This window comes from Gigantopelta aegis, chromosome 8 (genome assembly GCF_016097555.1).
Source record: "Gigantopelta aegis isolate Gae_Host chromosome 8, Gae_host_genome, whole genome shotgun sequence".
Classification (NCBI taxonomy): domain Eukaryota; kingdom Metazoa; phylum Mollusca; class Gastropoda; order Neomphalida; family Peltospiridae; genus Gigantopelta; species Gigantopelta aegis.
Genome location: NC_054706.1, coordinates 19099697 through 19122645, shown reverse-complemented (window position 1 = coordinate 19122645; position 22949 = coordinate 19099697). Strand labels below are relative to the sequence as shown.

Sequence of the window (22949 nt, the reverse complement as noted above, 5' to 3'; positions counted from 1 at the left end):
GGGACATTCCTGAGTTTGCTGCAATGTTTAAGATGTGATTGACTAACAGAGACTTTTTAACGATTGTAATTACATATCAAATATATTTTCCTGCATAAAATATTAATGACTGTATATTAAACGTTTTTCTGATCGTTCTAATATTTGTACTAGGTTAAATTTCATTTTATTTCCTAAAAAAAAAAAAAATTCGTACGTACGAAATTATTTGAATACAAAATCCAGTTTGGGCTTCTTACAAATATTATGACGACCAGAAACACATTGAATATACAGACACGGATATTCTAAACAAGAAAATATATTTAATATGTACATTTAATCGTAGAAATATTTTATTAGTCGGAAACATCTTACAATGCAGCAAACTCAGGAATGTCCTTTTAAAGGTGTATGATACTCCAACAATACCATAAACAACTTCTGGCATAGGCACCCACATTGAGGGGGGTGGGGGGGGGGTGCAACCAGACTGTCTCTGAGTCGTGTTATTGAGCAACATGAAAATGAAAATATAAAAGGTAAAGGTGGAGGGGAAGAGGTGTGCTGTGTTGAGAGGTGTGCTTTCGTGACGCCCATGGCTATGCCAGTGATTACTGGCCATGTCAGATTTATTTTTTGGTGAACTTATAATCATCACCTACAAATTTGTTAGTCATTTCCTGACTAAATAAATGTACATGCAGATATTATCTGAAGACAAGTAACAGCCTAGCGATCAGAAGCCTCTTTCTGAAAATCTCACGGGGCCGAATTTACGAAGCCTGTTTTTCTTAAACGCAGGTGTATTTAAGCATAGTAAACGTACGTAGTTACACGCGTGTAAGACATAAACAGGCTTTGTAAATTCGGCTCCGTAAATTCGGCCCCGCAAGTTTACGTATGCCATTGGCCATTTAACACCTGTGGTACGCTTATATATAAAATACAAAAGATAGACCACTGTTAGGACTAAAGAAAATGATTTATATATCTGACTCGAAATTTATTACTTCTATTGGCGTCGGTGGACCTTTTCACCCACGGCAATTCTTTACAAAATTGCCGTGGGTGACAAATTCTTTAAGTTCAAGCCTTATACTGTGCATGCTCTTTTCGGATGTTCGTGCTTATATCCAATTAAGGTTCAAGAACGCTATCCTGGGCACATACTCTCTCTGGGTGTAAGCCGGTTCCAGGCTGCGAACTCTGTATTTACCAGCCTTGTCGTTCATGAATCGGCAACTTGTGTTTGCAATAAACAAACAGGAGTTATTTCCCTTGGATCACAAGTCGTAACTTGCACCGTCGAAGCTAAACAGTGTCGTGTTAGCTTTTTCTTTTACCTCCCCGGGAAATGTACATTTGGCTTGTTGCTGGTTTCTTTAATATGCATACATATATTTAAAAAAGAAGACGAAAGTGATTAGGCTCTAAATTGCAGTGCAACGTTAAGTATCAAAAAACTAAATCTGTAATAAAGACAGAAAATATATGATAAAGATAAAAACACAACCAGCGGGAGTACGTTTTGTACATTGAACAGCGTTTGATAAAAATGGACTCGCCCGCCGTACCTGTTTGAGCTTGTTGGGGATACAACACATAAATTGCACAACGTTTACAGCCAGAAGGCAAAGATGTCGGGTCGAGGGGGAAAGAAGAAACAGAAGATCTTGTCGCGATCTGCTCGATCGGGGGTTTTATTCCCCGTGGCAAGGATGCTCCGCTACATGAGACGGGACACACATCACTTCCGCATCGGGTCGGGAGCTCCAGTGTACATGGCGGCTGTCATTGAGTATCTGACCGGTAACCGTAATTTATAGTGTCGTGTAAAACAGTATCAACACGGCGTGACGTAACTACACTGTGGTACACGGTAGTGGAGCATCCAAATGAACATGCACCTATTTTAGTAACAGCAAAAGAATTTTTTCGAAAACAAAAAGCAAGAGCTATTTTGGTTTATGTAAACGTCACATTTACTACAAATGTAGAATAGGCGAATGTAATCGATAAATGGAGGTGTGGTTCTCACAGTAACGCCGGTAGTAACGCTGGTTATTTGTATGGTATAACACACGAGGAGTACCGTACACTACAAAACTTACAACCTTAACATTGTAAAATGAGATCATAAAGCTTATAAATACAGTATTAGTACATATAATGCAATTAACACAATTCATGTCGCCATCACAATATTGTAATCCATATTTTCATTAATGATTATACCAGTATTAATTATATCTCTGTATTTATATACAGTTAGGCCTAAGGTGTAAGATACTCTCCCTGTAAACACCACTCCGTTATTGTGTTAACTATCCAGATTCCAGGACAGAGGTAAATGTTTGTTCAGAAAAGTCTGCGTAATGATTTATATCTTACCAGAGTTGTGCAGAAGGAATAGGGGTAGAAATCAAGTACTACCAGCCTGGAAACCGAAGGCCAAACAGTGATAGAAATGAGTAAAATATGTTAATAGTCCATCAGACAAATACATCTAGAAATCTATTTGTCCACCAATATTTTCACTTGTCCAAATAAAGGGATTGTTTTATTCAAGTACCAGGATGATGTTTGTGATTGCTGAAAATGAAACTGCACTGAAATGTTTTACTTGACCACTGGACAACCACTGAGGCACATTTTGCTTGTCAGAATAGATTTTCATTTGTCGGGACAAACAGACAAGTGCTTATTTCGAACACTGCCAACCCACTATGGCACTGGGGGTGGGAGGGTTTAGGATATTTAACTCCATAGTAGGGCACTTGCCTGACATGTGAAGGGTCGTAGGATCAATTGGGCACACCAGTGTTCTTTCTTTTTTTCGCCCATCCAAGTGAATAACTCATGACTGGTACATCAAATGCTATGGTATGTGCTATCCTGTCCATGGGAAAGTGGGCATCTATAAAAAGTCTCTTTGCTGGTATTTCTCTGTAGCCTGTGTGGTGGCAACAGGTTTCTTCTCATTCTGTATATTTATAAGTATATTTAAATAAATAATTTAATTCCAAATACCCATAGTTTAATATCTGCTGAGGTGTCGTTAAACAAATATGCCATTCAATTGTTTCTTGTGGTATTGATCATGCTGATTGTTAAAAGCTGTGAGTTTTAATTATTCTTACCTCTCCTCCCCCAGTTAGTACACCGTGAAACAGTAGTTTGCATCAGCTATATTTTTAGATCATTATGAGCTTACTAAAGATATTTTTCTCACAGTTTTGCTTTCTTGATAAATAATATAACAAAAATGTTTCTCTTTCATTTTACAATATAAGATCAAAGGTTCTGATAACAAAAAGTTACACATCTGAACATTCTTTGATCATAATAATTATAGTCATTATTTAAATATGTTGTCTGACTTCAAAGCTGATACTGCCTTTAAGCACATGCTCAGACAATATTGGTTGAATTTATAAAAGGTAATAACACTTTTATTACAGATATACCGGGCTTCTAGATTATGGTAGCCCCACTCACGTAGCTAGTGATATTCAGTGTTGGGCTAGTAAATAACTACTATCATCATGCCCGACGGCTAGTAAAAAAACATTGTCAAATGCTGCATTTATGTCTGTTTTGTAGATATGACTTTTCTGCCCCACCCACCTACCTACCCAGATCAAAGAGTTTGTAAGCTCTATCTCCCTCTTGGGTGACATACCTGTATCTGATTGTATAAATATTAAAGTATAGGGCTAGTGAATTTATAATCATGGCTAGTAAATTTTCTTAATCACTGATCCCATGGGTAGTGGATTTTTATAAAATTCTAGAAGCCCTATATATAAAATATTATGTATATTTCGAAATATTATATAAATAAATATTATATAAATAAATATGACTACACACTGGCATTTATTATAAATTATTAAATATACATGATTGTTAATGAAGGTTAGATGTGAATGAGGGATTTTGTAAACTTGGTCCTTTATTGTGGGGTTTGTTTTTCTCTAATTAATAGAACGTTGAAGATATAACTGACTTGGTGTGTTAATCATTTCAGCTGAGATTCTCGAACTTGCTGGAAATGCTGCACGTGATAACAAGAAAAGTCGTGTAACTCCAAGACACATCCTACTGGCTATAGCCAATGACGAGGAGCTGCATAGAGTAAGTACTATTGCTGGAGAAGGAATTATATTTGGGAAGGCTCAAAAGAGGCCAGGCTTTTTTTTTAATGACAAGTTAAAGTGGGTTTTTTAATGACACCACTAGAGCACATTGATTTATTAATCATCAGCTATTGGATGTCAAACTTGGTAATTTTGAATACATTTTTAGAGAGGAAACCGGCTACATTTTTCCATTAGTAGTAAGGGATCTTTTTATGTGCACCATCCCACAGATAGGATATTTGATATACCAGTCGTGGTGCACTGGTTGAAAGAATTATTTTTCAATGAAAGCACATCATTCACAGAACAGTTAGTTTCATGAATTATTTTGTTCCCCTCTTTCCAACATTTGTGAAAGATGGCTAAAATGAAATTCATTTTCATTTGGTTTAGGATGTATCTCAGTGGTAGAGTGCTAAACTGAGGTGTTTTGGATTACACCTTCAGTGGAACTCTAAGGAGTTTTGTCCCCATCCCATCAAAGGCCATAAAATGTCTTTGCTGGCATATTGAAGGAGTAGTCACATTGATTAGTTATTCATCTGCTAATCTATTGTAGGTCAAATATGAGACCATTCTAACATAATGGGGTAGGACGTATCCCAGTGGTAAAGTGTTCGCTTGATGTGCATTCAGTCTGGGATCGATCCCCGTTGGTGAATCCATTGGACTATTCGTCGCTCCAGTCATTGCACCATGACTGATAATCAAAGGCTGTGGTATGTGCTATCCAGTCTATGGGATGGTGTGTATAAAAGATTGCTTGCTTCTAATCGAAAAGAGTAGCCCATGAAAGTGGCAACAGTGGGTTTCTTCCCTCAATATCTGTGTGGTCCTTAACCATATGTCCGACACCATATAACTGTAAATAAAATGTGTTGAGTGCGTCGTTAACGTAACTATTTCCTTCCTTCTTTTCACCCATCAAAGGCCATGCCTTTAAAAAAGCATAGAGTCTATAAAATGTCTTTGCTGGCATGATCTTCTAACATAATCTTCAGAATCTGCAACATTTTTCCTTAAGTAGTAAGGGATCTTTTAATATACTACGTGAGTGGCCATTAGATACAATTTATCATCACAGATTGTTTTAAAACATAGAGCAAAAGCAAGTTGGATACCTGTTTTAAACAATGAATTGTAAGATAAATGGTATCTAATGGACACAAATGTAATATTCTATTTCTTACGTATCCTAAAAAACCTGATTTTAAGCGACACCGACAAATCAATTTCAGGATAACTTGTACATCACAGTGCAATCAATTTTTATTTTCACTTGAGGTTAATGGTATGGTTGGGTTTTTTCAGTTACTAAAACATGTTACAATTGCCTCTGGTGGAGTGCTGCCGAAGATCCACCCGGAATTGATAGGACGGAAGAAAGGTTCACGTTTCCCCAATGCGCCTACACCATTTACCGTTCCAGTAAGCAAAGTTAAAGCAGATGTCAAAGCCAACTCGCCGAAAACAACAGTGAAGAAAGGAGGCAAAAAAGTAGCCAATGCCACACCACCTAAACCATCATTAGGAAAGGTATAATAAATTTTAATGCGTGAATCATTTTACAAGTTAAGAGTGTGTTTAAGGTAATGTTGGAGGTATGTTAAAATATTCACACCGTGAACATGCACTAAGGTGTATATATTCACATTAAACCCCACGTTGCAGAATTAATCCAGTTTACAGGACATGCATCTTTAAAAAAGAAAAAAAAATCACTGTTGCTACCATTATTTTGTTAATGATTATTTGATTTCTTTTATCACTGACACTATGTTGATTTGTTACCTGCAGAGAACTAGCAGTGCTCGTGATGGGTCTGATCTTAAATCTCTGGGGACAATCACAGGAGGTTTCACCATCCTTGGAGAAAAAAAACTATTTCTAGGTCAAAAGGTCAGTTGGTTGTTTTTACAGCTCATTAATACTAGTAGCAGAACATTGTGTGTTGTGCGTGGGTGTGTGTTTGTGTGTGTGTGTGTGTGTGTACTATCTTCACATGCGTGGGTTTTTGTTTATTTCCCAATGGCATAAAACATACAGTTCATAATGAGATGAGTGGTTTACCATTGTTATAGCATCCACCCGTCTGTCGGTCTGTCTGTCCGTCCATCCATCCATCCATCTTGTTCTTTATCCATCTGTCCGTTTGTCCATCCAACTATCCGTCCATACATATTTTCTTATCCTTTCCATCAGTTTGGTGTGTCCATCTTTCATCCATCCATCCATTCATCCATCCATCGATGCAGATTGTTGTATAACCATTCATCCATGCATCGTGTTTATATCCATTCATCCATCTGTCGTTTTGTCCATACAACTATCCGTCCATACATATTTGTCTATCCTCTCAATCTTTCCATCAGTCTGGTGTGTCGATTCATCCATCCATCCATCCATCCATCCATGTCATTATTTGTTTATAATGTGTACTTAATGAATGACACAAGTTATGTATGATAATCAATGTAAGTAACACAGTTTTACTTTTCTTTTCAGATGATGGTGTTACAAGGTGATATTGTAAAAGTTACTGCTGATGCTATTGTCAATCCAACCAACTCAAACTATAACATGGGAGGTGAAGTAGGTAGGTGCACAAATTAAACTTTGTTTTGTTTATTAACAACACCACTGGAGCACATTGATTTATTAATCATCGGCTATTGGATGTCATAGATTTTCTTTAGCAACAAGTGATTTTTAATTGTACTTTCCCACAGACAGGACATCACATTCCACAACCATTGATAATGCTAGTCTTGGGATACTGGTTGGGATGGGGGGCAAACATAATTGGGGAATGGGTCCACCGAGGTTATTTGTCCTACGACCCAAGTACCTGTCATTTGCTAAATTACCAAACTTTTATTACATATCCTTCAGTGAATATCTGACAGTATCATTACACGGGTCAATATTTATAACATTTAGATAACTAGAACACAGTGTTACCTATAGTCTGTCCCATACTTCTACAAGAATGTTTTTTCTAAATAATTTCAGTTTGGTTTAACGTAAGAAAAAAAGTAAACGTGTTTTGGAAATAACAAAAATGTACTATTTTTGTGCGCAATTTAGAAAACAATTGGCTAATAAATAAATAAATAAATGGTAGTACATTTCATAGTAAGAAAAAAAGTGTTTTCTGTGGGATGGACTACAGGTTAATTGTTTGGTTAATTGAATTATATTTGCGTAACCTAATCAAACCTACCAGAAGGGACTATAGGTCTTGTCTCCATCTGTCTGTCTGCCCCACATCAGTTTTCCAGACTTTTTTTTAAACCATATTTTAAGATAAACATTCATTTGTTCATTGATTACACGATGTCATGTTAACTGCTTTCTGATTGGCTGTCCAGGTTCAGCACTGCAGAAAGCTGGAGGTAAAGAATTTCAACAAGAGATTGAGAATCTGCAGAACACTAACGGTGCTCTGGACACATCTGGAGGTCAGTGGGTTTGTACAGTAACAGCTTAGTTTGACAAATTATAGATTAGGTCACAATATATGTTATGCCATGTAATTTAAAGTTGTGACCCACTGCTATGACCGGCATCACTGTCTCAAGAACCAAGGACACTAAAGAAATTGCGTAAAATCACATTACAGTATATGACAATCTAATTAAAATTAGCTCCACTGGTTAATTATTATTACCTGTGGATCTAACAGCACCCCGCTGGAGCTCATGTCCAGTTGACCTTTCATTCGACCAATCAAAACCTTACTTGCAAAATCATGCCAGTTATTTAAAAAGAATTTGAAAACATTCGGGATTATGCCGAGGGTATACAAAATGATTACAAAGTATGCCGGAAACTCATTTCAATATAAAATTTGTTTCAAAACGGAAAAAAAAACCTGTGATGGTATAGCCATAAAATCTGTTTATACTAGTATACAATCCAGAGTTTATTACCAGTACTTCACTTTTCCTCGTGTTTTTTAATGTTGAAATAGACCAACAAGTTCGCCTATTGCATAAATAGTCTCGCCCGATATTTTTATAATTTGTATGTTCCTGAATAACGCTATAAAAGGCAAAGTGTAATTGGTCTATATTTCAGTTGTTATTTATGGATGAAATATCACCTGGACATGGGAGTCCATGCAATGCTGTTAGATCTACTGGTATACCAGTAGAGCTAATTTAATCAGATTGCAGTATATGACATCTCAAAACCATTTACCAACATGAAATATTGAAGTAAGCCTTTCTGTGGTAAAGCTTCTGCCATGTTTACATATATTTTTCTGTGTTTAAATCAAATAAACATAAAAACCTTCCTCCCTTTTACATTTTTGGAACAAAAATAGGACAGTCGTCAACTTTTATTTTTAATGTGGCGTTAAACTCTGCTGAAGTTGTTATGGTTAAAAGAGGTCTACAGGATTAAAATTGTTAATGAGTACTGGTAATTCATTTAGTCCATACACAAATACATGTAATATGTTATTCTAGATTACCCTCTTCACCACCCCTTCCTCCCCTTCCACTCCCTCGCTTCCCCTTCTTCCCCTGTCTGTACTGTCCTAGTTTCTCAAGCTATGGGCATTTTATGGGTATCCTTGTCTCAAAATTACTTGTTAAAATTTTTGTGGTTTGACATCGGGTCATTAGATTGCATCAAAGTTAAGGCGTTAAACAATGTGGCCAAAATAAGTATGCATGTCTAAACTTCAAATAACATTTGAGGGAACATTTTGTTAGGTATTGCATCACAATTCGCTACTCAAGTCTCCGAGATCGCTACACAATTTTAAAACATTAAACAGTAGTTGCTAATCAATTTTCAATTGACTACAAATATCGCTAATCACGATTTTGAAAATAAAATGTTCCAGGACTTGGATTATGAAGAGCTGTTTATAGATATTACCATATTGATAGTATATAAATGACCATATTGATAGTATATAAATGACCATATTGATAGTATATAAATTTACAAGCTAATGGGAGGTAAAAGTTACTTTCCTTGAACTAGTCTCAGGGGAGTGATGGAGAGCAAGAGTGATAGCTCCCTTTAAATGGCGATGTCTGTTTATCATCTTAAGGTTACTTGCCACCATTAATTACTCCATGCAGTTCAATACTATTTCTATGTCAGAATATATTCTGTGAAAAATACAACACTGTCGAGAGGGTCATGTGACTACTAATTTTAGGGAGTGCTCTCAACTGACATGTACCGTGTAAAACAAATCGGCATAGGTCGACCGCAAAATTGTTCAATTAATGGCTCCTATGCCTGACCAACACCTTGGGTTATACAAGTGACACCATACCACTTGCACAGTTGTTATCAGTTAGCATTACATATAACAAGTTACTTTATACCAATGGGTTATTTAAATACTACAGAGGTCTACCCAGGTGTAATCATCAAAGAAAGATTTTTGTAGCATTTCTTTTTATGAAGAACTATTTCCTACACGGGACTATATTAAGCTGCTACAGCAAGTAACGACACAATGCATGGTGGTGTGTTGCCTTAACTTTGGTGCAGTTGGGAAGCTTTGATGTCTGGTTTATACCATTACCTATAATATCCTTTATACAATGTATACCATAATAGTTTTTAATCGTTTTAGAACCCATTAACTTAATATCAAATTCTGAGTTGCCCTTTTCACCCTATATTTCAGTGGCCATATGCCCAAGCCGTAACCTCCAGGCAAAATTTGTTATTCATGTGAACAGTCCCACTTGGGGATCAGCCAGTTGCCAACCGCAACTGGAGAAGGCTGTGAAGAACATTCTGTCGCTAGCCGACGATAAACACCTCAAGACTGTAGCACTTCCATCTATTAGTAGTGGGACGTAAGTCTATGCATGTCCTTGTCTTATTTGGGTATAGTATGATTATGCATGTGACAGAGACAGTGAAAGTTAAGAGTAACAAATTAACAGGAACAATTTCAAATTACAAATTGGCAGCTACAAAGTGCAAATTAACAGGAGCAAATTATAAATTAACAGTAACTGATTAAATTAACAGTAACAGATTAAATATTGACAGTAATTGACAGGGTACAAGCTGGGTTTTTTCAAGAATCAAATTTGAGTAATTTGTTGCATAATTTTCATTGTCTCAGTTGTTATAAATGTTTGTCGTGTAGTTTCTGTCACAAGTTTATTACCTGCCAGATTGTCCAGGTCTAGTATCCATCTAAAATAATGTATCCTACAAGTTGATTGGTTTATTTGTTTGTTTGCTAGATTAACATGCTTATATCCTGAAGATTCAAACATGATTACAGCCTCTAAAACTTGATATCGTGAATTGTTCCAAGAGTACTAGTAGGCTAGAGAGATTTTAGTCTTATTAAGATTTTATAATAAAATTGTTAACTGTCAGCTATATGGTATAAATCATTTTCACTCTATACTTTGTATTCACAATAACAAGTTAAAACAGGTTTCTGAAAATGGTTTCTGCAGATATTCAAAACATTTGAAAAAGGTTTATTCTTACTTTTGCTTTCACATATTAACGCCATATTTCATCTTACAAAATATCTTTGCTAAATGTTTTAAACTTTATTTGAAAACAAGAATGACATTGTTATTCATATGTGATGTTATTCTATACTACTCAAAAGAATTTAAGGGTCAAAAATTTATAACCAAATAAGTTTCAGAGTGTATTAGATTGATGATGTAAACTACACCAAAAATTTAATTTATTGTTCCATATTTACAAAAACCCACAAATAAACGTCACTGTATACAAGAAAGTCACATGACATGCTGTCAAAGTTGAAGGTTGTCAAACATGGATTTTACACATTAGAACATTCGTTTAATAGTGTGTGAATCCACCCCTGGCGCGAATACACTCGACACATCGTTGCCTCATGCTGTTGATCAGACATCTGAAGAACTCTTGGGGAATGGCCTGCCACTCTGCCATAAGAAGTTGACCCAGATCATGAAGGTTGGCCGGAGGGGCATGGTTATCCCGAACTCTCCTGCCTAATTCGTCCCAGGCGTTCTCTATTGGGGCCAAGTCAGGTGAATATGCTGGCCAATCCATCCTGGCGATACCTTGTTGTCTGAGAAAGTCCGTTACCACCCTGGCGCGGTGGGGTCTGGCATTGTCATCCTGCAGAACTGCCCCGCCGCCAATCTACTGAAGGCCTGGGAGAACCAACGGCCGGATAATCTCATTCAGATAGCGGATTCCATTCAGATTGCCATCCACCACATAGAGGGGGGGTCCTGTGGTGGATAGAGATGCCGCCCCACACCATGACGCTGCCACCATCGAACCGGTGACGTTGTCTAACGTTAACGTCAGCGAAGCGCTACCCAGGACGTCTGTAGACACGAACCCGACTGTCGTTGAACTGGAGACTAAACCTGGACTCATCAGTGAACATCACTCGACCCCACTGAACACGTTGCCACTGCAGATGAAGTGTGCACCAGTGACGTCTGGCTGTTCTGTGACGTGGTAGGAGTGGTGGTCGAACAGCCTGGCGACGGCAGCGTAGATTATTGGCTCTCAGACGATTGCGTATGGTTTGATCAGACACTCGAGTTCCAGTCGCAGTCCGCAGATTGTCACGTAATCGGCGTGCAGTGGTTGTGCGTTGACATAGAGCCATATTGGTGATGTAGCAGTCCTCTCTATCTGTAGTGCTTCGGGGTCTTCCCGAACGTGGATGATTTCGAATAGAATTCGTTGCTTGGTACCGTTGCCACAGTCGGCCAACGACACTCTGACTGACACCAAGTCTCAGAGCAACATTTCTTTGCGTATTGCCATCCTGAAGCCAAGCAATAGCCCTTCCTTGATCTTCGATAGTCAGTTGACGTCGTACCATTGTCGAATTTGGAGTGTGCACCGTACACGAACGCAAGCTCCAATTATACGGAAATTCAGCACTGGGAACATGGAATACACATGCAAAGCGTGCAAATGAAGCGCTTTGTGAAAAAGCAAGTTATGGGCACTTAGCAGACCTTTCGCTTTCGCCCTAATTTACGTGCAAATGTAAGCATGTTTTCGCCATTAGAACTAGTCGACAGTGTCAATGACAGTGGATTTTAATTCATTTATGGGTTGCTTAGACCCACTTTCGTCAAAATGGAACAATACCATGCGTGACATTATGGTCTAGCTAATATAATTGACATTCAGAAAATAATGTCGAAAATATCGTCTGACCCTTAAATTCTTTTGAGTAGTATAGATTATTTCCAGTATGTACACTGCACAGCTGCAGACAGCGAAGAGCACACAAATTTTGTCACCATTCAAGGGAGTTAACTCATGATGTCTCTTTCCCACCCCCCTCATTTGAGCCAAAAATCTATTTTTTTGCCGGATTTTCAATAATTTGTATAAAATTAAAATAGCCTTTATTGGAAATGAAAACACATTGTCATGTCCTAAGCAAAGCATTTTTGTCTGGTTTTAATTTACAATACAACACAGCACTAAATTATCTTAAAAAGGAATTTGTTTTACATTGCAGAGCGCAAAATACACACACAAATTATGTAAAAGAGACAATACACTCACAACATACCCACAAGAAAGGTGAAAATACATAAATAGGTTAATTAAAAAACAAATTTAATTTAATTTAAGAACTGTTTGATACTTTATTATAAAGGTAACCTTTAAGACTTTAATTTCATCTCTAACCCAGAATCAGTTGTCACAGATCAGTGGGATGAGTGATATCAGACCATTAGTTACACTAACAGACAGCCCAATTTAGCTGATGAGTAACTGGGACTGTATGCTTAAACACTAATTAGATTTAAACATAAAAATAAATTGAAATAAAATTTAGTTCAATTTACCATAAAGTCTGACATTATAGTGATTATATATACATTCAAATCAATAAAAATAATAAAATGCAGTGACGTATCAATTTTTGCAACAGTTTTTTGAGGCAGAACTTCTGATTGCTATTGCGAATTTTGAGGGCTACACGTCAGTGTGCAACTAACATGGAAGTAGGCCTATATCTTCTTTGTTTTAAAAAAAAATGGAACTGTTCCCTGGACAAGTATGGTAGGTAAAAATGCAGTGATGGAAATGCATGACATGTTACTTTGGTGACAGTTTGAAAACAAAATAGTATCACCTGGTTTGTTTCTATAGCGGTGATGACTTTGGCTCACCATATTCCGGCCAAGTTTGTAATTCACTGCTACGGACCCACGTGGAAGATGACTAATGCTCAAGAACTCCTGGAAACCACAGTTAAAAACTGCCTCGTTCTCGCAGACGGGAAGAATTTAAAAACAGTAGCACTGCCATCTATAGGAAGTGGACGGTGAGTATGCGAAAATGCAAATTAGACAGAAGAGGCAGGATATAGCTCAGTCAACAGAGTGCTCACTGAGGTGTTCGTGTCGTAGGATTGAATCACCTCAGTCACCTGAGGTGCTTGAGTCGTAGAACTGAATCACCTGTCACCTGAGGTGCTTGAGTCGCAGGATTGAATCACGTCAGTCACCTGAGGTGCTTGAGTCGCAGGATTGAATCACCTCAGTCACCCGAGGTGCTTGAGTCGCAGGATTGAATCACCTCAGTGTCCTGAGGTGCTTGAGACTTAGGATTGAATCACCTCAGTCACCTGAGGTGCTTGAGTCGCAGGATTGAATCACCTCAGTCACCCGAGGTGCTTGAGACTTAGGATTGAATCACCTCAGTCACACGAGGTGCTTGAGTCGCAGGATTGAATCACCTCAGTCACCCGAGGTGCTTGAGACTTAGGATTGAATCACCTCAGTCACCCGAGGTGCTTGAGTCGCAGGATTGAATCACCTCAGTCACCCGAGGTGCTTGAGTCGCAGGATTGAATCACGTCAGTCACCCGAGGTGCTTGAGTCGCAGGATTGAATCACGTCAGTCACCCGAAGTGCTTGAGTTGCAGGATTGAATCACCTCAGTCACCCGAGGTGCTTGAGTCACAGGATTGAATCACCTCAGTCACCCGAGGTGCTTGAGTCGCAGGATTGAATCACCTCAGTCACCCGAGGTGCTTGAGTCGCAGGATTGAATCACCTCAGTGGACCCATTTTCTGACTGGGTTTTTTGCTGTTTCAACCAATGCACCATGACTTATATATCAAAGACCGTGGTATGTGCTGTCTTTTCTGTGTGAAAGATAAAAAACATTGCTTGCTACTAATGGAAGAATGTAGCAGGTTTCCTCTTAGATTATATATGTCAGAATGTTTGATATCCAATAACCGATGATTAATAAATCAATATGGTATAGTGGTGTTGTTAAACAAGACAAACGTTAACTTTTAGGATGAAGCATGTACATGAAGTGGATTCTGATCAGGGCAGTTATCATGATTTAGAATGTTATTTTTTAAGTTGCCAGATATAATAGGGTTGAATTTCGTGAATATATGCTAGCGGAAAGAAATCAGGGATCACAAAAACAGTAACACAAAATAGTGACTGCAACTGCATTTGTTGTGTTTTTGATGGAAGACATATCTAGGCTAATTGTAGACATGTGTTACTATGGTGATGTATGGAACATCCAAATCACAAATTTTAAGATGTACAAAAATTGTTTATTATGACATATATTTGGTATATCCCTAGCAAAAATTTAGTAGTACATGTATAGTTTCACCAGTGAATGTAGATCTCAATTCATGTTTTCAAAAATTATAAAATATTTGTAAATTCTTATTATAATTTTTTTTTTAAACAAGATTAATCATGAACTTTACATCAGATTTATACACACAAAAAAAATTACAGTAATTTATTTTTAAAACTTTTTTAACATGCATTGAGATGAGCATCCATATACAGTGAAACCTCTCAAAACTGGACCCTCAGTAAACAGGATCCCTCTTAAAACCGGACATTTGTCTTGGTCCCAAGGGTGTCCGGTTTAGAGGGGTTTCACTGTAGATACAGCTATCATTTTATTTATAGTCGAAACTTTTAATTCTGCAAAAATGTTGTTCAAATATGCTGTCAGATTTTGGTTTGTATCATCCATTGGTTTAATCTTTCATTGTATTATCTACTGCTTTCATCTTTCATTGTTTGTATTATCTGTCGCTTTCATATTTCATTGTTTCTATTATCTCTCTTTCATCTTTCATTGTTTGTATATTCTTCAAAAAAAGTAGGGGAACCTGAAATATTAATGTTAATATCAATTATTAGACCGAACATACGTTTTGATCACAGACATCCTAGTAAAGAACGTTCAGGTCTGTTTATCAACACATCGAAACACATTCCACAGTTTGCACATGCATCATGCAGTTGCCCTGTACACGTGTGAGGGGTGTCGTTCTCGATTTTGACAATTTCCAGGAAGGTCCATTAATCACTGTGGAACATTATTTCTGTCAAGCTTTTTCATTCTGTTGATCGTATAGTTGTTATTGTTTTGTTTTTAGTCATTTTTATTGTTTGAATTTGTGATTTACTGATTAAAAAACCCGTCAAATTTCACTTCTGACCCCAATCGTCCTTCAAGATCTTTGGTGGTCATAAAACCTACTGTAATACTGAACTACGGGTTGTAATGTTTGCCCAATTAATTAACTATTATCATATAACCATTCCCCACAGCTAATATACCTTACAATTTTGGCAGTTGTAAAATCTTATTAGAGTTCCCCTACTTTTTTTGAAGAGTATATTATCTATCTCTTTCATTGTTTATATTATATATCACTTTCATCTATCAATGTTTGTATTATTTATCTCTTTCATTGTTTGTATTATCTCTTTCATCTTTCATTGTTTGTATTATCTATCACTTTCATCTTTCATTGTTTGTATTATCTATCTCTTTTATCTTTCATTATTTGTATTATCTCTCTCTTTCATCTTTCATTTTTTGTATTATCTATTGTTTTCATCTTTCATTGTTTGCATCATCTATTGCTTTCATCTGTCAATGTTTGTATTATCTATTTCTTTCATTGTTTGTATTATCTATTGTTTTCATCTTTCATTGTTTGTATTATCTATTTTGATCATCTTTCATTGTTTGTATTATTGTTTGGTTTAATCTTTCATTATTTGTATTATCATTTGGTTTGATCTTTCAGAGCTGGATTTCCGAAGCAGGCAGCAGCTCAGATTATTCTCCGAGCAATCAGCAGTTACTTCACGACAGTCGTAACGAGTTCCCTCAAACAGATATACTTCGTCCTCTTTGATATGGAGAGTATCGCGGTGTACACTAGTGAACTAGCCCGACTCGACTCCTAGGTGTGCGTGGAATCCATTACCATCAATCTCTGTATGTCTCTTATTACCTCTTATTAAAGGTACATGTTCCACTGAATTTTTGGTTTTGAGAAAGTGTGTACTGTAGAGGAGAAATCAAAATATTAACAATAGTACATTACAAGCAATAATTAAAATTATAGCCATGTCAGAAAGCGAAATGTGGGCATTAGAATGTTAAACTATACATCCGAAACTTAATTTTAAAAAATATTGTAAGTTTACTTTTATAATTAGCATTTATATCTGTCATACGTTTATATGTACAAGCATTTACTATAGATTTCACACACCAAATAATGTCATTATAAAAAGATAATCATGGTTAAGACCACAAAATTAAATGTATGTATAGTTTGAACTGTATTATTTATTAATTTTATGGTTATTGGAATTGTTTTTCAGTCATTGACATTTATATACAAATCTAGATTTACAATGTTTTGTGGTCCCATATGTTCAAAATGTAACTATCAGTGCCATTACTTTCTGTAAAAGTCTGAATGCCCTGGACTCGGTCATCACGAGTTTGGGCCCAGTGTGGACATGCCTGAACCCTTAAGTGGATATGGGCATGGTAACAAGATTGTTTCAGGGGTTCATACAGGTCAAGAATATCCTAGAAAATTATGGATTAAGCAAATCGTTGCTAAACTAAGAAAACCGTATACCTGTATTTTTGATTTTCCGTAACATGAAGAATAAAACCATTAGTTTTCATGTTTAGTTCTAAAGGTTCATACGGGTCATGAAAATCCTGAAAAGTTATGGATTGAGCAAATCGTCGCTGATCTAAGAAAACCATGTATCAGCATTTTTAATGTTTGTTTTAGGAACATGAAGAATAAAACCTTTATTTTTCATGTTATAGTTCTTACGAGCATTCTTACACTGAATCAGCTTGTGACAAAAAGTTTTTGTTATCTCTTAAAAAACATTTTAAAAATGCAAATACAAGATCATGGAAAATGCCTTTAAAAGTCTTGGAATTTGCTTGACAACAAAGTGTATGAACTCTGTGTTTTGTTTTAAAAGTCACCAGTAGCCAGAAATAATGTACAGTGTTGTAGTTAGGAACATGTACCTTTAATTATCACGTTTGTACTACATCGGTCTGCATGTGTGAAATAGATGTGAATCATGGACATTTTTAATTCACTTTTTATTATAATTATATTGTTTTTCATGATAATCATTTTTGAGGCAGCCATACGTGTGCGTCCTACAGTGGCAGATGTTAGATGCAAGGAATTTCATGTTTAATACTCGACCTAGAATGTGGAGATAAATTTCATTACTGCTTACATTTTTGTATGGAAAATGCATCCCAAAGCTAATATAAAGACGTGAACTATTAACTTTAAAGAACCTGGTTTTGTTTGCTTATACCCCATGACTGGTATGTCAAAGGCCTTAGTATATGGTGTCCTATCTGTAGGTAAGTGCATATAAAAGTCCCTTGCTGTTAATGGAAAATGTAGCGAGTTTCCTCTAAAGACTACGTGTCCTTGTTAACAAATGTTTGACATCCAGTTCTGATTATTAATAAATCGATGTGCTCAAGTATGTGCTTATAAAACTGTTTATAACTTTTAAAATCATATCAGTGTCTCTGAGACATTTGAATGTTCAAGACGTTAACAAGTACCAGTAACTCTAAACTGTGCCTCTTCACAATGTTTGTAATAGTGTTGCAAGCTACTTTCCTCGGTAAAGTATTACATCATTATGCTTAAAGTTCAAAACAAATTTAATTAATTTTAATACTTATCAGGTGCATAGCACGATCAAACATATCTGGGTCTGTGCTTATTAAAATTATAGAGTCCAGACTCAATCTTTAATGACGTCACACACACACACAGTTTGTATGGCGTTGTCATGACATTAGTGTCTCAGACTCTTATTAGAGTCTCAAGTCTTGACTCTAAAGGTTTTATAAGCACCAGGCCAGGTCAGTTATTGGTTGTTTTCATGTTGGCGAATGTGGAGGTGAATGTTTGCTGGTAATTTTAATTTATTTCCTATTTTTAAAAGCTTGAGAGTGACTTGACTTCATACATTTTATCAGTAATACCAAGTGATGTAAGCACAGGACTTAATTGTTTTGTTGTTTAGTGAGGTACTTAGTTTTGTTTTTGTTTGTTTTTTGGTTGGGGGAGGGGTATGATATTTAACATGAGATTTCTTGTATCTACGAAAGCCATCTTGTGACTCTGGTACAGTTTGATAAAGGAATACTGTAATAACAGCAACTAGCATACGGTTTTGGTGATGTATATTGGTCAATGTTCATGTGAATCTGTATTGACTTAGAAGTTAGATCAAATTGTTTAAGGGACACTTGTCCACAGTAATCTTGCTGACGTGTAAAAATTGCCTCAGCTCTTTATTTTTCTCTCACACATACCTTTTACTTCTTGTTTCCATCCTTATTCAAATATATATTATTATATTAACAAAATCTCCATCAACCAGTATAGGCCTACTTTCTAAAGTGCGAATAAGGTTACAATTATTTATATTTTTTACATTTATTCTGTTAATCTTTATTATAGGGATATGCATTATTCACATAGGTATTAATTTTAAAGAACCTATTCAAATGGGAAGCCGGTATATGATAGAATGGTAATGGTAAGAATACTTATTAATGATAATGCAAAAAAGAAAATATCTTTAAATTAAGTACTACATAAATTTTATTCTACATGGAGGTAGATTTTGTTGTTGTTTTCTCTGGTTATGTATATTTCCTAGACAAAGTCTAGTTGTTATTTTTTAAAATTAGGAAGCTTTAAAAAAAAAAAAAAAAATCCAGAATAACTAAGCATAATCATTTGTGAATAAAAATTCAGTTAAATTTAAGAAACTGGAAATGATTGTCCTCTCTCTCTGCTTATTTTATTTGTTTATTATTTTTTAATTCTAAACTAATCTAATTAGTCTTTGTTCTGTTTGTTTAAAATTAAGTGTGCCATATTAATACAGAAAGCAAACATTACTTCATATGATTTACCTGTTGAACAAAGCCAAAGTTTGTGAGATGGAAAGAACATTTATCAAATTTCTGCATAAAACACTATATGCATAATAAAATTACTATTTGTTTGTCTTTTTGATACATAAAAGCAAATACCTTTTAATGATTGTCTGACATACCTTTCTTTTTCATATCACAATCAACTTAATATAATAGGATTCTAGCATAATTCATGATTTTTTTATTATTATTATTTTCTTGTTTTATTTTGAAATATGACTTGATATTTCTTTCTTAAATTCTGGAATTAAGGGCATAAAATTGCATCCATTGCATTTTATTCTGAATATGGAATTTTTATATTTTGGAATATATTTTCATCTGTTATAATGTTATTCTCAAACATTGATTACTATTATCATAACATCATTTTTCTTGTGTCTTTTTAAGCATTTCTTCTAAAACATTTGGCTTCAACTGCAATTTTTATAATATTTTACAGGATAAAGTAACGTTAAGAGAAGTGTTTGTTCAGAACTTTTTGTGAAATATATACTTGAGTAAAAAGATCATGAACTTAATAAATTTGTTTTATGAGAATTGTTATAGATCTATCTATAATTGTTTTATGTCATCATATGTTTGAATGTTAAAAAAGAAAACGAAAGTTGAATATTCTAAATATTTAAAATGTTTTAAGTGTATTTTAAGGGGTTTTTTATTTGTGAAATGTTAAAAGAACATTTATCCTGAAAAGTGTTTTATGTTCTTTCTTCTTTTTAAATTTTTTTTGTTTGTTTAATATATTTGTTGAATATTATATGAAATTGTATTTATTTCAAACCATTGTCTTGGGGTTTTTTGGCATTATGTAATTGATCAATCTTATTTAAAATGATTGCATGATATTGTGCAATTCAGTTTTAGAGAGTAACCTATGAAATTATAAGACATTTTTCAGTAAAGATGGAAATACATATATAGATATATCTTTAAAAAAGGGAATTGCACACTATATAAGGTTATGGGGGTTGTTTAGATACTTTTAAGTCATGCATCCTGTAATATATTACGTTACCGACTGTTGCAATAAGCTTGTTAATATTTATTTTGTTTTGTTTGCAGTACTTGTTATGTTAGTTATCTCCAGTATAGAGAAATATAGGAAAATTCCTAAAGGTGTTTTCACATGCTGTGACTTAAACTGTTGATTTATTAAAGGCATACTGTATGGTACTCCTGCTTGAAAAGTATAGGGCCAAATTTACGAAGCCTGTTTTTCTTAAACACCAATGTTTGATCATTGTAAATTCAGCCCAATGTTTCTTGTATAAAATGTTCATCACTGTACATTCAGTGTGTTTGTGATTGATTTTTTCTTGAAATATTCATCCCTAATGGTTTAATACTGATACTGAACTCAAAATGTCATAATACATTGCATAGACAAATCCAGTAGACATCATATTTCATGAAAGCAATACACACTATTTTCACATTGTCTGGACATACCTTAAGAGAGGCAGTTGATGTTTTGTTTGACATGTAACATTTCAGAATTTGTTTAGATGTGGCCAGTTGTTTCCCCATTCACCAAAAACCACTTCTTAACAATATTGTTGTCATTTATAGTTATGTACTGAATTTAGGAATACTAGAGATAAACTTTATTTGATTGTTTTTCAATTAGCTTTATGTGATAATACTGTTGTAATGTATTTTAACCGGGAAGATAGTTGAAGAATAAAACGAAACAAGAATGGATTATATGTAGTCATTAGAGAGTGTCCATTTTAATTTTAACATTTACTCCAATCATTAATATATTTGTGATATTGTCAACAGTTAGAAGCATAGAAACTTGGACAATTTATATGTAAAATGACTTTAACCTTACAAAAGCTAGACTTCCTTATTACATTTGGTTACAGTACTGGTGTATTTGGAAATTACGTTTTTGTGAAGATGAGTTTTGTAACAGAAATTCTTCTTCTTTTTTATTGTCCATTTAAATAGTAGCTTTAAGTTAATATAGATTTTAAATTTCAAAACTTTGCATCATTCTGTGATATTTAATTTGCATGGCTTATTTAGATTACCAAATTTATCTAATAGTGTTACTAGGTTTTTTCATCACCCTTCCTCCTAAAAAATTTTTTTTAAATCCCACGATTCTTGATTATGATGTATGTACCATGTATGTACCAAACACATGAATACACAGAGTGGTTATAGGTAGGTGGGTTTTCATCCATTCTAAGGTACCAGTTATACACGAGCATTTATCCTTAATCATACAGTAACAGGCAAATTCATGTCACCATGGATCATTTAACATTTTAATAGAGAAATTGATAAGGAAAGACTCAGGAATGACAAGGGACCTTGTAATAACAGTATGTTTCTGGGGTATTTTTCGATTTTAAACTACAGTAAAAGATTTTTTCTGATAGTTGGTGGAGAAGTTTTATTCTTATTTGCTTGTTGTAGCTTGGTGTTTTTCATCCGAGGGTTGGAGATTGTTGATTGTTAGATATTTACTTGGCTGTGGTCTTTGTGTAACGTGTATGGTTGCTGTTTCATCAAAATAAAAATCTACAAAAACTAAAATATTTTAGTTTTTTTTGCCATCTGATTTTAATTTATATGCTGCATCTAGCACAGAGGGCAGGACGTAGCCCAGTGGTAAAGCGCTTGCTTGATGTGCAGTCAGTCTGGGATCGATCACCGTCGATGGGCCCATTGGGCTATTTCTCATTCCAGCCAGGCACCACAACTGGTATATCGAAGGCAGTGGTATGTGCTTTCCTGTCTGTGGGAAAATGCATATAAAAGATCCCTTGTTGCATTAGGAAAAATGTAGCAGGTTTCCTCTGTTGACTACGAGTCAGAATGACCAAATGTGCTCCAATGGTGTCGTTAAACAAAACAAACTTATAGCACAATGTACATCAACTACTGATCTACAAATGGGCATTCTGGCACCATAGTGTTTGCTTCACACAACATATATACTATTTAATTTCAGATCCTTTTTTCACAACATAGTGAATTTTTTTTAATTACAATACTTTTTTGGTGTGCTTTTATTTTTTTCAAATGAGAAGAAAATATTGTTTAATAAGATAAAAGTTAAAAAAAAAATTACACCTATCAAATATAACATTACATCAAAAATGTACCAAAAGATGTTATATTTATTGTGTAAGAAGCCAAGACAATTATGCTATACTGTCCTGTCATTTACTGTAATACTAAAAAGTCATTACAATGATATTTCTGGAGCTGTTATATAAATTAATTTTTATACAACACTAAATTGCTCTTGAAAGCCAGTTTGCATACTATAGTAACATATATGATAGAAAATATGTTAAAAACATTTAGTACCCTAAGCAAATGTGATTCACCAAGGACAGTTGATCTATACTCTTCAAAAGAAGAAACGCAAAACCACATTGTCGTAACATTTGGAGAATTGATTTAATTATTGAATGGTGAGTCCGATAATTACCAAATGTTGCAGGATTGTTCACAATTCACTCTAGTCCATTGTGAGTAAGTGATAGGACACA

General features: G+C 35.1%; 1 protein-coding gene across 3 annotated transcripts; it reads left to right on the top strand.

The window, feature by feature from the left end:
• Positions 1–1540: 1540 nt before the first annotated feature.
• On the top strand, positions 1541–21984 carry LOC121378365 (core histone macro-H2A.1-like). Of its 3 annotated transcripts, XR_005958715.1 has the most exons (9): positions 1541–1791; positions 4013–4119; positions 5436–5660; positions 5922–6023; positions 6630–6720; positions 7496–7585; positions 9787–9961; positions 13266–13440; positions 16211–16347. XR_005958715.1 is itself a non-coding variant. In XM_041506499.1 (8 exons), the coding sequence occupies exons 1-8, from the start codon at positions 1620–1622 to the stop codon at positions 16371–16373; spliced, it is 1125 nt and encodes a 374-aa protein (XP_041362433.1). In that variant the 5' UTR covers positions 1541–1619; the 3' UTR covers positions 16374–21984. The 3 variants fall into 3 exon arrangements, 2 of the variants coding, with proteins under 2 accessions (XP_041362433.1, XP_041362434.1); XM_041506499.1 differs by lacking the exon at positions 9787–9961 and having other exon boundaries at positions 16211–21984; XM_041506500.1 differs by lacking the exon at positions 13266–13440 and having other exon boundaries at positions 16211–21984.
• Positions 21985–22949: the final 965 nt, after the last annotated feature.

Coding starts and splice junctions, on each gene's coding strand:
- LOC121378365 (XM_041506499.1), top strand. CDS start 1,620: ATGTCGGGTCGAGGGGGAAAGAAGAAACAGAAGATCTTGTCGCGATCT. Junction 4,120..5,435: donor ATGACGAGGAGCTGCATAGA/GTAAGTACTATT, acceptor GGGTTTTTTCAG/TTACTAAAACATGTTACAAT. Junction 13,441..16,210: donor CCATCTATAGGAAGTGGACG/GTGAGTATGCGA, acceptor TTGATCTTTCAG/AGCTGGATTTCCGAAGCAGG.